At 38.0% G+C, this 14,733-nt stretch overlaps 1 protein-coding gene across 5 annotated transcripts in view; it reads right to left on the bottom strand.

Moving 5' to 3' along the window:
- LOC110839536 (uncharacterized) overlaps nucleotides 1-14,733 on the bottom strand; it is a 78,519-nt gene that overhangs the window by 40,617 nt on the left and 23,169 nt on the right. For 3 of the 5 annotated variants that reach the window (XM_022083815.2, XM_022083819.2, XM_022083817.2), the window contains exon 2: nucleotides 3,864-4,035. In XM_022083815.2, the coding sequence (XP_021939507.1) occupies nucleotides 3,864-4,011 (148 nt within the window). In that variant the 5' untranslated portion in view covers nucleotides 4,012-4,035. Of the gene's footprint in view, nucleotides 1-3,863; nucleotides 4,036-9,042; nucleotides 9,938-12,231; nucleotides 13,183-14,733 lie in introns of those variants that run through there. The other 2 variants (XM_087345955.1, XM_022083818.2) reach the window with 2 other exon arrangements.

Raw genomic sequence — 14,733 nt, 5'->3', positions numbered from 1 at the left:
TCTTACTGATCATCATCGCACCACTGCTCCATACTCACGTATCACCGCTCACGGTGCGATAATCATGACCAAGCAGCACATCTCCATACCCTCGGTCCTACGTTAAGGGCCTCATTTGTGACCTCTTGGCTAGTCTTGGAGTAAAGTAGATTAGTTTTTAATTGATTCAGTTTTCGCTTAATATTTAACATCGGATTAAAGCAAAACCTGCGACACCGTTTATCCGTTACGATAAATTTTGACTACCAACAGAAGATGTACAACGTGACCTGTCATATTATAGCTTACGACATCGAAACTCTTACTTTTCAAAGGATAGAAGCGAAACAAAAGAGAGTCTATTGTTCGGTTTCGCTCATTTCGCTCGGTTGAATAATAATGTTTGCCTCAGTTGTTATATTATCTGCAGTCCAGTGAGCTGAGATAAATCTAAAAATGTACAATAAGCGTGTCCCAACTATTTACGGGTTGACGTTTTCACCACAAAAACGGCTGCTGTGTGATTATTTACAGAACTGAGTTTAATTGTACTTGACTGTACGATACAAAAGAGGGTTTGTTTCCCCACATTGCAGTCGGCTGTTAAGCGATACACAGGCGTACGCCAAGGGTGAGGCTATTATAAAAAAATATACATTGGTTTGTTGGAGAGAGCGGGTTATGGTAGGGGACATTCAGATAGACAGAATCAGAGGAGTTATGCACAAACATGGCGAGCGTTGAAGCACAGCTGACAATGTTCAAATTACGTAATGTTCAAACAACGTACGACTATTTCGTGTTGCGATGGCAAAGGAAAAACTTACAAATGCACATAAAATATCGTACATTAACACATAAATGAAAAAAAATGAACATGGGTGAGAACGAAACAGAAGACTGCTACTGTTGCACTCTGATAAAGACCTTTATATTATCACAGTTTGTTTAAATATTCATCCGCTCGATTCAACATTAGACTTTCTATTTTTGAGCTCTGTTGCAATTTTCATACGTGGATTCAAATTGTCGCTAGTGATGAGTATAAACTTTTTTCTGAATGATATCAAAACTCATATTTCCCTTCTTTATTCTGTGAACATTATGTTAAAACTAATTTTTATAATTCCAAATCGTAAAGAAATTTTCGAAATTGTTATGTATTGTGACATTTTACAAAAGTTCCTTTTTAACTTCTCTAAACCTGTGTTACAGTAAATTAAACATAACCTGAAGTAATTTCTTAAACATACCGCCTCAGTGTCTTTTGCACGCGAAAGATGAAAGGCGATGACACACTCTCGCATCCAACGCGTACGTCAGTGTCAAACCTTGCCTCAATCAGCCGCGCTCAATTGGAAGGGGAATACAAAGAGATGCGTTAATTCAATTTAAATTCTGAAGTCATCTTTGCATAATTTTCTGAGAACCCCTGTGCAATCTTTCTGGCACGAAATTTAACCATTGTAGTGCATTATGAATGTGGTAAGCACCCAGCCAACACCAAATATTCTTTGCGTTTGAGTGAACCCACTTCATGAACAATTCCTTATCATACTAACAAAATAAATGAAAGCTGCGCGTTGCTGTTGACTCAGTAAGACTGAAGTTACACTTTTCCGCTAATTTGCTGTTGAAATTGATGCGGCGTGGGGCAGAGCAGAGAGAGCAAATATAGAGTACTGAAGACAACATTTTATGAGATGCCGCGCCATACACGTCTCATAAAAAAATTGCCGACGTTTCAGAAGGTTCTTACTGCCTTCATATTCAGCCTAATGAAAGAGACAGCGCTTCAGTTTTTACGATACTGTAGAGCGCAGTATCTCAAAAGAGTGTCGCCGTAAAAAGATGAACTGTCACTTAATAAATGCACTGTATGGACGTGTTCTAAATATAGAATTAAAAAAAACAGTCTCAATGTACTGAACACTGCAGTATTAAAAATGATTGATGATTAAAGGCAGGCAATGCCCCAATAATTTCGGATACAATTCCCGTTTCAAATTCGGGACATTCTTACTTGGAGGCGCAGTAGGCTCGTTTTCAGTCTCTTCAGAGGAATGATTTCTCCCTGTTCTTCTGGACCAGTTTACAGATAACTGTCATATCTCTCACTCCGCACTTCTCCGAGTCTGACTCTGATAGTGCCACTAACATAAGAAAGGAACGGAAATCGAAAATGAAACAGATGAGAACTGTGAAACAAAGACGGAATAACATTCTTCTGCGTGCCTAAATTGATACACGGGCCGATCGCAGATCTGAAAGATGGTGTCCATTTTCCTGCGACCTTTCAAAAAGAGGGATTACGTCCCTCTTAGAGAATGTTATTCATCATTACAGTCACTTGTGTGAAGACATATTTTACCTTCAGCTGAGAATAAATAATGCCGTATCAAGAGTTAAAAATTTTTTACCTTAGATTTTCGCGATAAAAGTTAAATATATAAATTCTAACATCGGGGATTAGATACTCTGCGCCATACGCTGAAGGTGTTCCGACGTTTTGACAAGCATTAAAGTTGCACTTTTCAGGGTGGCAGGTGCAGACATTTTGGGTTACATTATATTATATTTTTTTCTCTTATGGAGTTCCGTTATTCTGTTATTTTATAATTCAAGCCTTCAAATGTAACAGAAATGTTCCTGTATACCGAATAAAATTTGCTTTAGCATCATTTTCCATAACACCAGTAAGGAAAGGATTCAACTCAAGTTCCCCTTTTCTTCCAAACCTTTATTAAGCAAATTTTGTCTTCTAGTGTGTGAATATACTTCAGACTTCAAGATACTTTTCAATAGCTGCATAACGCAGTACCTATTTACCCTAGCTTCTACAAGTAAACATCTCAGAACTGTTCACTTCCGTGAGACGAAACAGATTAAGTATGAAAGAAAAATCAGTTTCTCTAGTGGCTAGTTCTCGCTACAGAGGATACCGTTCATACTGGGAAACTCAGTACTGATGGAAACTGGGAAGTATGGTAACACAGCATCCCGTTCAGTCACTCGACTCTGATTATCAAAGGATCGATAGCACATAGCGGACCAGCGACGTTCACGGAAAACTAAAACGCGTGCAGATGACTGTCAGCATCAACATAAACTCACAAAACAGCACTATAAAATGTTTTGAAGCTCATTTGATGATTCAAGAACTTTCGAAAAGGAAGCCAAATTTGCTTAGATAAGTCGCGCCTATTCATCTGGGTGAATGTTTCGCTGTAACCTCCGTTAAACGATTTTGATTCACCTTGATGATTATTAATAAAATGAACGATCCATATTACATTCTAGGAAGAAACTGCCGGTTTCACTTCCACGTCTGAACTAACAAGTTCCATGGAGCAAAATCCTTAAAAAGCTGATAGTCGCTCAATCCATATCATTATCCTAGATTTTATCACCCTAATAACATATTGAGAAGAACAGAAATTACTCAGCTCGCGTTACGTTATTCTGTATCAAAACCTGAAAGGAGGGACCATTTTTGGAGACGTGTAGGTGGAAGAGTATTATTAACTCTTTCCATTCTCCTGTCACTTAGACCCTCTTAGATCCAAATATTTCCCTAAGTATCGCGTTCCCAAACACCCTCTTTCTGCAGAACACAGCCATCTTCACACTCCCCGTCGTGAAAACCTTAAATCATCCTCCATCTGCTTTTCTACCTCCCTAATGTCAGAAACCAACTTTCACACCCAAACAAAACAACAGATAAAATTATCGCTTTGCATATTTTATATCCAAAAAGAGTGATTCTGCAGCTCAGGGGTCGGGTGAGGTGTTACCAACTCTCGACCATACAAGACCAGCTCGCTACGAAATGTTACACAGAAGACATGAAACGCCAATCAAAACTCAGGAGCATGCCCACTCACCTAGACTGTACCGCCACAGATCTTTCAGGGGTAGGTTGCCGTTGCGACCGCCTAGTAGATAGACGTTACTCCCCAGGAGGGTTGCACTGTGCTTTGAGCGGGACGAGGGGGCAGGTCCGTCCGGGGTTGGCGTCACAGCGCTCCACATCCCCCGGCACCCTCCTCTCACCACCTGCAACAACGAAACGTTCGCCATTACCAGACCTGAGACAGAGAACTGAAGTCTTAGTACAGATTACCACTGCGTTAAATTTATCATAAAAAATGTCGACGTTGGCGCTCTATGATAGAACGCCGGGTGGACATGTAGGTACGAGGAGATACCAACGTTTCAGAGGAACATGCTGCCTCCATTTCAGTTCACACGGTGTTACAACTTGTTAAGACCAACATCGACATCTTCACCACTGTGAGAACTTCAAGTCTCATACAGTCAAGATATAACATCACAGATCCTTACAGTTAAACATCTGTAATTTTTAATGAATAATAAACGTTTCATGCAGAATGTTTATGACGTCACATGTTTAGCTCCAACTGGGTGTTCCTTGCAGCAATCAAGGTGTGATACTTCTGAACCATTATGCTACACTATGCAACAGCGAGGGTTTGTGTAAAAACATAGAAGTGATAGACTGACTTCCTTACGTCGGTCGGATGGTTGTATTCGGAATCAGTAACTGCCCACAATACGCACGTACCGTGACAACGAAGTTACACATCTTTACAGAGACGTCAAAAGTAAACGAGAGTCAGGACCATGGAAAAAATTTCCTGTGTAATAAAGCGATAGGGAAGGAAGCCTGAAAGTTAGTTGGGAAGCAGCGCATAAAGGGGTAGCTTGTCAAGGTAAAAGAGAGATCTATATGGGATGGAATAATGAAAGAGAGTGTCCCATAGTAATTGGAGTTGACTTCTTTTCTCCTTCCACTTCGAGGGTGTGTGTATATTCGTTCGCTTTCAACTTGAAAGAAGAGACAGCAGCTATGGATAGAGTAGTGCCATTCTTTTAAGTGGGCAGGTAAATAAAGGGAAGGGACGGCGCCCTCTCCTTCAATGCAAGGTGGCGGGATGCTGACTGACAGGGGACACCAACTTCCGGTTCAGGGACCAGAAGATCCCAGAAGAAACTGTTCTCGAAATATGCAGTACAGGCATTCAGATGCTCAAAGTTTGAAGATATCTGACGATGGCGCGATGTATTGCGTTAAATTGTTCTTTTGGACGTAACCATTGTATAGACGTTAGTAAAGCCACGACGTTTTGGTAGTTGGTTCTACTTCGAAGGCCGTTGTCAAGTAAAAGGAGGGAAAAGAACCCTAATGTACTGAGCTACAAGGTGCATCTAGTCCAGGTCCTTCACCCGCTGACGGAAGTATAATTATCTTCCGAAACGCTGTGGTTCTAATAACATCTAGACGATGAACAACGTCCAAAGGACCTTGCAAATACTAAGAGAATTTGCAGTACCAAAGCTGCGAAAAAGCCTCACAAACGTAAAACGCTTGAGGGAAGTAAGAAGTCCAACTAGAATTTCAGTAGAAAAACTTATGGTATACATAGGCGTAGTTGGGTTGATGATATTAAAAAGGATCAAACAAAAACAGTATACGAGGGCCCATACAGGGTTCATCTGGCATAAGACAAGGACCAATATCGATCTCTTGAGAACAGGGCAATAAACCTTCGAATTCCACAAAGTTTGTTAATTTCTTTACCAGGTTCTGACCATTAGTTTCTCATTAATTTGATATATTTCAGTTAAATAACACAAAGCGCTATGCATGAAACTGAACCTGATTTCTTATCCACAGAAAAAAACTAACTTCTTCTTGAGACTGAAAGATGCAAAAGTTTAGGCAATCACAAAGAAAGTTATTTTTATGCGTTTACTGGAAAAACAAGTGACTGTGACACATTAGTTAATTTAAGACACTAATATTTGTCCACCCCTCGTGTATGAGCAAGGAACTGAGAGGCGCAACGGAGAGAAGGGGAGTAATTCTTACGCACCCTCTTTCATTATCTTCGGAACTCGATTAGCGTCAGATGAAAGCCCTAATCAATACAAATTAAACTAAAGAAAATTGGATCGGACGGTCGGATCAGACAAAAGACCTTCCGCTGCACTTAAAAAGAGCAAGTTTTCAGCACAAAATGAAAAAAAAAAACTTCAGGTGTGTGTGGAACTGTTTCCAAATACTCGCTTAGTTCCTACCGCCATCTTAAGTTGCAGAAGTAAGATTTAACTTTTTGCATTACCTAAATAAATGTATCTTAACAGACAGTTAGTTCTGTAACAAGGATAGCTGTGATGCAGCATCTATTTTAACGAAATACCAACTCCAAACCTGATACATTATAAGTATTGGATTATGGGAAAATAAAATATGTGATTAATAGCATCTTCGAATAAATAGAAATATTAAGTCCATGCATACTTAGTATATACACGTATATGCAAAATTCTGAGAGTATTTTCACTTTAAACAGTTAAGCAATATACGTGAACTATGTGCAGGGTAGCGAGCGGGCACTTTGAACGTCGTAATGTATCTACGGGTTCCACAAAATGCTGAGGAATTTGACTAGCTGACATGTTGGAAGTCGAGAGTAACAGGTGCAGTTTAAGTGATATTAAATCCTTAAAATTACCACTTCAGCAGCATTAAAACATATAACAACATTAACAGAAATGGAAGCCATCAAAAATAATGTCCAGACTGAAGGAAGCTGATCACTCGCCTCCAATACCGAGGTTAAGAATTCGTGGAGCTGTTTGGTTTCAGTACCAAACAACCATTGACTTTAAAGTCTACAACACCTTGCTGAATAGTGGGAATGTAGTACTTAGATGTGACATGTAACGAAGTTTAATTCCGAGGGACACAAAATCCAATATACATTTTTAGGATTTGTGACATAAAATAAACCCAATTATATTGAAAGTGATCCTAACACACTTTGCGACAGCATGCTTCACCCCATGTTAAACTGAATTATACAGTTGTTCGAAATTGGTTTATAAAAAGTTTACTTTCAGTTTTATTCCCAAAGACGCTGACAAAAAAGTCGAAGTTACGGCTTTAACTCCCAGTGGTAAAAATGTACCACCAGCATTAACAAGCAATAACTCTGCATTTTGTATTTATGTGTTCGTATAATTCTTACTGCAGACAGGGATTGTTTTCTTAACAGCATTAACCACTCGATCGTTGATAATAGTGAAGTTTTATGTTTTCTCTGACGTACCGATCGAATTCTTACATATTATTTAGTTGTTCTTCGGTTTCAAAGGATCTAAATTAAATAATCTTTGCGGCTATTATTCAAAACATTCTGAAAAAAATCGGACAATACTAACGGGCACTTCACATGAAGACGATGTTGCGTTTCTGCTCACCGAAGTGACGGCGGGGAGGAGGGTGTGGATCTCGAGGCTACCTTGGTTACCATGGTTACTATAGTTACCTACGTTAAAGGTCAAAGGTCATATTGTGGGGATCGCGCCAGGATTGTTACGCTTTGTTTACATTCTCTAACTTGTTTAATCCTCCAAATTAATTTATGGGGGTGAAACGAAACAGTACGGCAGGGAGTTAATAGAACTGTCAGTACAAGTAATCTTGTCTGTTCATTCCGATGTTTACTGAAACGAGCGTCGTCGGGAACACAGACAGTAAATTGAAGAGAAGTTACTGCGTGTTAATACCGCGTCACGAATGTGCACAGTGAATGTGAAAGTAAAGTTATTAGCTTAACCGCAACATTAGAGAGAAGTAAGCAGTCAACCAACTTCACAAGGAACAAAAAGTTTTCGCTAAAAGCAAAATTACCGTGTAAGGTGTAGTGGCTGTAAAACTCTATAATTTATTATGCAGATACAGAGTTCGAATCTCACGAGAGCTTCTGCTCGGTCCCTCTATATTTCTGCCGGTATTTACTAAGGACCGCACATTTGTCCTTATTTCCCTATGGACTACTATGTTTATGAACAGCGTATGGATGCGAACCAGACATGCACGAACATCTACATTCCCAATAACAAACATAGCCCTGCAAATGACATCATTCTAATAAAGGGGATATTTACATTTATTAAATTTTTTACCTACCAAATAACGTAAACTGCTTTCCTACGTTTTATTTTGGACTATAAGTTATTCTTTTATATTAATTATTAATCTCATGACGTGAGCGCATATTGTCCAGAATTACAATATGATTATGTTTTCTTCCCCCATAATTTTAAGGCTAATAATTTCACAGTCAGACAACACTTGAATTACTGTTTCTTAGGTATGACACACATAAAATAAACTCCGATGTGAATATTCTTTCCAAGTCTTAGAAAACGTCATGACAAGGTTGCTATAAAAGAAACTACATTTCCAAAAATTAATTTTCGCTTCAAATGGTTATACAATCTGAAACTTTATAAAACGATTCAAGTTTCCCCGAGGTCGTACACTGTGTGGTAATGTATCGTATTTGCCTGTGAGACTAACAAAATCCAAGGAAAACCTCAGTCAGGATAAGAGACCGGTAGGTCGAGATTCGAATACGAGGCCTCCTAAATACAAAACACGACATTAAGTGAATTTCAGAGGACAAAAAATAAATCGATGCTGTGATATGAGACAAAAAAACATCTAATTCACTCAAGACTAACTGATAAACTTAAGAAGAAGATGCAGAGCAATGGTTAGGAGGACACTGCAAAGCGACGGAAGAAATGGAACTGGGATGATGGACAGTTAACAGAATGCAAGGACGGAGGACTGATGAAAACAGACACGATAAACACCAAGCATAGGAAACGGTAATCGACTCCAGGGCGAGGTGTGGTCGATATAAGGGGCAGCGTACTGACAGAAAATAAATTGTGATATTCTTAGAGACAGTCGTTTAACTGTGAGTTTGTTTTTGTGAGGTTCATCGACCTAAACAAATAGACAGAAGCTGTTGCATCTCCGCCCTTCTAACAGGGGGAAAGCGGAACAAACGAAGATAACAAAGACGACAACGTAGTGACGTTTCGAAACCCCGTCCTTTTGGTTGGCAAAGTAAAATCATCTCGGCGGCTTCCTACTGCACATCCCGCAGTAGATGTGTACTGCGTTCCAGCGTTCTTGGCCGCTGAACTTTGTGAATTGGAACCTCGGAGAGGGTCACTTACCAGAAGTTTGCTGGAACGGATGGTAGCAAGCCGCGTACAGTACACTCCAAATAAAATATTACCACGGTACGTAACACAGGAAAGTCGATTTCATTACACTATACATCACTACAAAATTAACACTGCGGAGAATATTAGATAATTTTATCTTCTTCACAACTCTTCGGTTCTCTTCCAATTTGTCCACTCCTCACAGACCTTCGCTTTCTGGCATCACTCGATTCATCACTACCGCTGCTGCTGTTCACTCCATTATCTTCAAGCGTATTCGATTATGCCTTCTTGCTTATAATAAATTTGTTCTAGTTTTCCCACATGCTGACATATAATATCCCATTCGTTTAGTCCAATTAGTTCGAATCTCTGGCGACACAGATTATCGACGTCCTTTATTTTAAATGTCGTGTTCTTCCTTGCAACCCATTGCTTTACATCTGCCCAAATAAGTTCAATGGGGTTTAAATCCGGATTGTACCGTGAAAGTACGTACAGTACGTTCTTTGTCTGCTAAAATCTGACCAATTACGTAATATTTGTTCTTTGACTTATTCAATTTTATTAAATCGTACAGCTGAACTTTCAACACGTTGTCACAAAATGGGATGTTTCTTTCCTATAGCCAGGCTTTCATTTCGTCCTTCTTTGATTAAGACGTCGGTGGTTTGTCTATCTGAGCGTTGTGATACGAGGCGTTATCAATGACCAGAAAGGAGATTGCAACGAACAGGTGGCATGTTTTTGACACAGCACAGTCACAAGACAACAATTATCAGGCTTCTACACTGTTGCACTGACAGAGACTCTACTGACCGACGGAAACTCGTTCCTTCCTTCATTGCCTGGTCCGCTTACTGGGCACTCCTTGCAAGGTCAGCGGCCATAATCGGTGGATTCAGTTCTACGAACTTGTCATCAATTCTCAGGGTGGCTTTTAGTTTATTGAATCTCGGGTCACCTTATGCCACTATTCCATTTTCAGAGGTTACAATGTGTCGAATGTGATGATAACTTATCACTTGTAAGTAGATAAGTATTTCAAAGAAGGCAGTCTTACTTATTATCCCGCAATTCGCTTGGTGGAAGACTTAGTACAGGACTTCTGGGCTTAAAGGCGCTTTGGCAGAATGGTTATTCGCGCTTAGGAGAACCAATGATAAAAACCACGAAAGGTATAAATCAGGGTGTCCGACAGCTTGATCGAGGTTCTCACATACGTCAGGAAGGTTAGAGCTAAGCTAACCTGCCCGGTCAATCAATCGATTTAAGCACAATTTTATAAAAGTGAGGCTGCAACCGCAGGGCTGAATGTTGCAACTAACCATGTGTGAGAACAGACCAGTTCTGCAGGGCTGAGTGAGCATGTCGTTGAGGTTGGGAAATTCATTAACCCTGTTACCGATCACCGTTCACCGTAGGCCTACTACACAAAGTAGAGTATTAACATCCCTTCAGTCTTGGGGTGGATGAAAGTTTTCGCCTCGCTTGCTTTGTGTTCAGGGCAGCGCACAGTCAGCAAGACTAGTTTGTGAAATGCTGTCACATTTTTATGAATTTCTCTCAGTAAACAGTGAGCCATACACCAAAACTCCTGCTGATATTTAAAATGTGGCAGTTCATTAAATCTTTTGTAATCAGGTATGCAAGAACAAGGAAGTGAGTAAAATATGAAGTGGAAATAGAGAAACAGAGGACACGAACAAGGAGTTGGTGACAGCCACAACGAACTCGAAACAGAAGTTGCAAATACGAAGAAGTACTAACCACTCGTATGTGACATTCGGTCCATGATGACGCATATGGGGAATGTAAGTAAAGCTCCACGCACTACCAAGTTCGTTTCACGCTCCGCCTACTTTACACCTGCTCAAAGAATCCCCAGTGGAGATACACAGACAGACAGGCTCTTTCGCACTAATTTGTTTACCAAACAAGCAGAAAAATAATCGTGTTCCATGGTACGGAGCAAACAGATGCAACATCTGCTTTGGTTTCCCGCTGACCTTTCACAATTACAATGTGACGCATGTTGGATGAAAGAAAACTGAAATGATTATGCGTCGAGTGAGGTCGTTTCGGCAAATTTTTCTTCAATTAAGAGAATTAAATTAGTGTAGTATTGATTCAATTTCGGAGCTTGTATCCCAAAGGACAACTAAAAAAATGCACGCGTTCATTCAACGCCGCTATATTGTTTCAAATTTTATTTCAACTACAAAATCTCCCCTTCTACAAGCACAGGGATATAATAGGGTGTGAGGGTAAGTGGGCGGGTACTACAGAACCCCTAGCGACTTATCAATTCTATCTCATCCCCTTTCCTTTCTTTATGCTGTAGCAGACAGCACCCTATATTTCTTTCAGCCTTCTTCACCCTATTGTACTAGCACCTATATTTCTTAAATTCTCTACAATATTTCATTTAAGACACAAGATTCACCCTAGTAGCATCCAACATTTTTTTACACACAGCAAAAAATCGCAGTTTGCAAAAAAAGAAGTCAAAATATCTTTATTTGTCGCATTTCGTTGCCTTACCTCACGAACTAGAATATTAAAAAATCTTATACGAAAACCAAACTGCCTAAGCGAATAAGAACGTAATAGAAACAAACAAAATATTGGCTACTTACATTTCCCTACAGCTTACAACATTTCAGTATTATTTGATGCAGTAGTTACTGTTGTCTTCCGTTGCACGAACGCTGATAAAATTCCATATTAAAAAACAAATAAACATTTTCACCGTTAATACAGGAAATGTTCATACATAAGAAATTTTAAATAGTATTAAAAATATATTAAAATTATCCGTCAATCACAATACAATATAATTAAAAGGTTAAAATATCATTTTACGTTCCCTATCGATTTACATGTGGAACTTACACGACATGTTTCGGCTATATATAGCCATCATCTGGTGTTATGTATATAAACTTTTCACTGACTTACTGATTTTTTTACTGATTTTTACTGATTTTTATTTTTCATTATTCTTATGATGTTCTTGTCCTTTATATTGTTTCTTCATTCGTTGTAGTATCACAGGTCACTAATATGTTTGTATTTCGTATTTCGTAGTGATGTCAATGTTTTGTATATGGACTGTGAAGTAAAGGTTTCAAACTATTAATGAAAATTGAATATAGAAAACAAAATAAATAGTTGAAATTAATCATGTGAACTTACCCAAGAAGTAATATCGTATCAGTATTATGAGAGATCGGAGGTGTACTGTACTGTATTGGATCGTGGCTGGTTACCGACTGCGGTGCTAGTGGGTGAAAGGTGGTTTGTCAGGGTTGAGGTCAAGGTACTGAAGTGCTTTAAAAATGGGGTTGTTAAGTACAATATTATTATCATTAAGGCATATGTTTTGTTTATAATTTTGATATATGTGATATTTTTCTATTGTATCTCTGTGTCTTTTGTTTTTTACTATTTTTAATATGTCCATTGTTTCATCAATTGTGTTATAAGCATGTCCTGTATTGAGAATGTGTTTAGAGTATGCAGAACTATCTTTATTGTGTTTTATGGCTGCTATGTGTTCTTTGTATCTGTGTGTGAAAGTGCGACCTGTTTGACCTATGTATATTAGAGGACAATCTTTACATTTCAATTTATATATACCTGGTAAGTGGTATTGGTTGTTTATGTTTGTTATTTATTTTTGTTTGAGGATGTTTTTTATTGTGTTTTTAGTTTTGTAGGCTGTTTTTATTTTATTTTCTTTAAATAATTTAGTTATGAATTTGGTTTCTTTACCTATGTATGTAAATGTGGCCCATTTATTTTGTATGTTTTCGTTTTCGTTGGGTTTTGTTGTATTATTAGGTTTCTTATTTAGTTTGTAGTTATTATATCAGTTTTCTTTAAGAATTTGTTGAATGATGTTTAATTCTATTTGTTTGTTTTTTATAGATATTGGATATAGATTTTTTCTGTTTAGTAAGTAATTGATAGCCATTTGTTTGTGTTCGATGGGGTGGCAGGATGAGGCATGAATTATTGTGCTTGTATTTGTTGGTTTTCTGTAAATTTTGAATTCGAAATTGTTTGTTTTTCTTATTATTGTTAAATCTAAATAGTTTATTGAGTTATTTTGTTCAAGTTCTAATGTAAATTGTATGTTTTGATTTATGTTGTTAAATTCTTTAAGTACTTGTTGAATATTAGTCTTTTTTGTATTGTAAATTATTAGTATGTCATCTACGTATCTACTATAATATTGAATATAGTTTTTATTTAGAATGTTTATTATATTATTATGTTCTATGTATTGAAGGAAAATTTCAGATAATATGCTTGATGTAGGATTGACGGATAATTTTAATATATTTTTAATACTATTTAAATAAATCACAATATGACGCATCTACAATATCTTATAAGAAATTTTGTTCTAAATTAAAATATCTCATTATAAAACATTATCTGAAGATACTTTGAATTTTGTTTCTTAGTTTGTATTACGTACATTGTTTGCTTCTCACTGACACGTAATTTAATACATTAAAAAATTTTCACAAAACAAAAATGTCGCAATATAATACGCTGTTTCAAAATTATTTTGAAATGACTTTCCTTTGTCCTGTATTAGGCATTCCGTTATATTCGTCCGTCTTTCACAACGTATCATTTTATGAGCACATATCTCAGACTTTGCAAGGGGTCGCGTGACAAGCACAGGGGTTGAAATGAACGTAGAAACTAACATATCAAAAAATTCCGAAATCTCATTCTCCATAACTGCTATTCAGAGCTACTTGTCCATGTATCTTTTACATGCATACCTCTGTAAAACCCAGACAAGTCACGTTCTTTAGGGCAGAAGTATTCTTTAGCGCATTTAAAATTTAATGCGCTAGAAGATTACGTCCCCTCACAGGAAGGAAAGAAATATCCCGTCGTCGGTAGAGGAATCCTTCAACAACTTCATGGAAACACAAGATTCATATTATAAAATATTTCGTACCCGTTTCTGAAGAATGCACACGTAATATTATTGAAATCTGTACACACATGTAATAAATAAGCAGATGTTAATTTCGTTTTACGTATGTCCTCACAAAATTACATTAATCCCATAACCTTATGCAGACTTCCTACGTGAATCCTCTACGATCTATTTAATTCGTCTGAGTTTCATGTAAACATCAATAATTAATTCCACATGTAACAGATTTATGTAAAACGCTACTACACTATACTGTACTATACTATATTATTACAATCACCTAAATATTATTTAGGTGAGCTTCGGCTTCAAAGGATTAAGCAAAAATATTATTAGATACACCATAAATGTTCTAGTGGGATTACTAAAAATCTAGACCCTTCATTTCCTTCAGCACCACTAACAGTGCATAATTATTACGTTGAAGACCTAAACATTTTCGGCACGCCACCCTTAATGCTCCGGGCATTACCTAGTACCTGGCTCCGAGCCACACCGTGGCAGTTCGAAAGTATCAGCCTGTAACTTAATAATATTGCAGCACAAGGAATCCTGCAGCACTGGCAGCCTGACACAAAGGAGTAATATTTGATCGATCAGCAATAGTCCCTGCTCGTCACACAGTCTCCATCTGGAGCTCTGCCAAGCAGGAAGCAGCAATCGCGGCCCAAGTTCTTTACTTCTAAACACCCACAGCAGAACCAGGAGATAAGCAGCAGTCGACGTCGTCA

The sequence above is a fragment of the Zootermopsis nevadensis genome, unplaced genomic scaffold (assembly GCF_977971745.1).
Source record: "Zootermopsis nevadensis isolate Lab colony 2312 unplaced genomic scaffold, Znev_1.0 Znev_ptg000009l, whole genome shotgun sequence".
Lineage (NCBI taxonomy): Eukaryota > Metazoa > Arthropoda > Insecta > Blattodea > Termopsidae > Zootermopsis > Zootermopsis nevadensis.
This window is presented reverse-complemented; position numbering and strand designations above follow the sequence as displayed.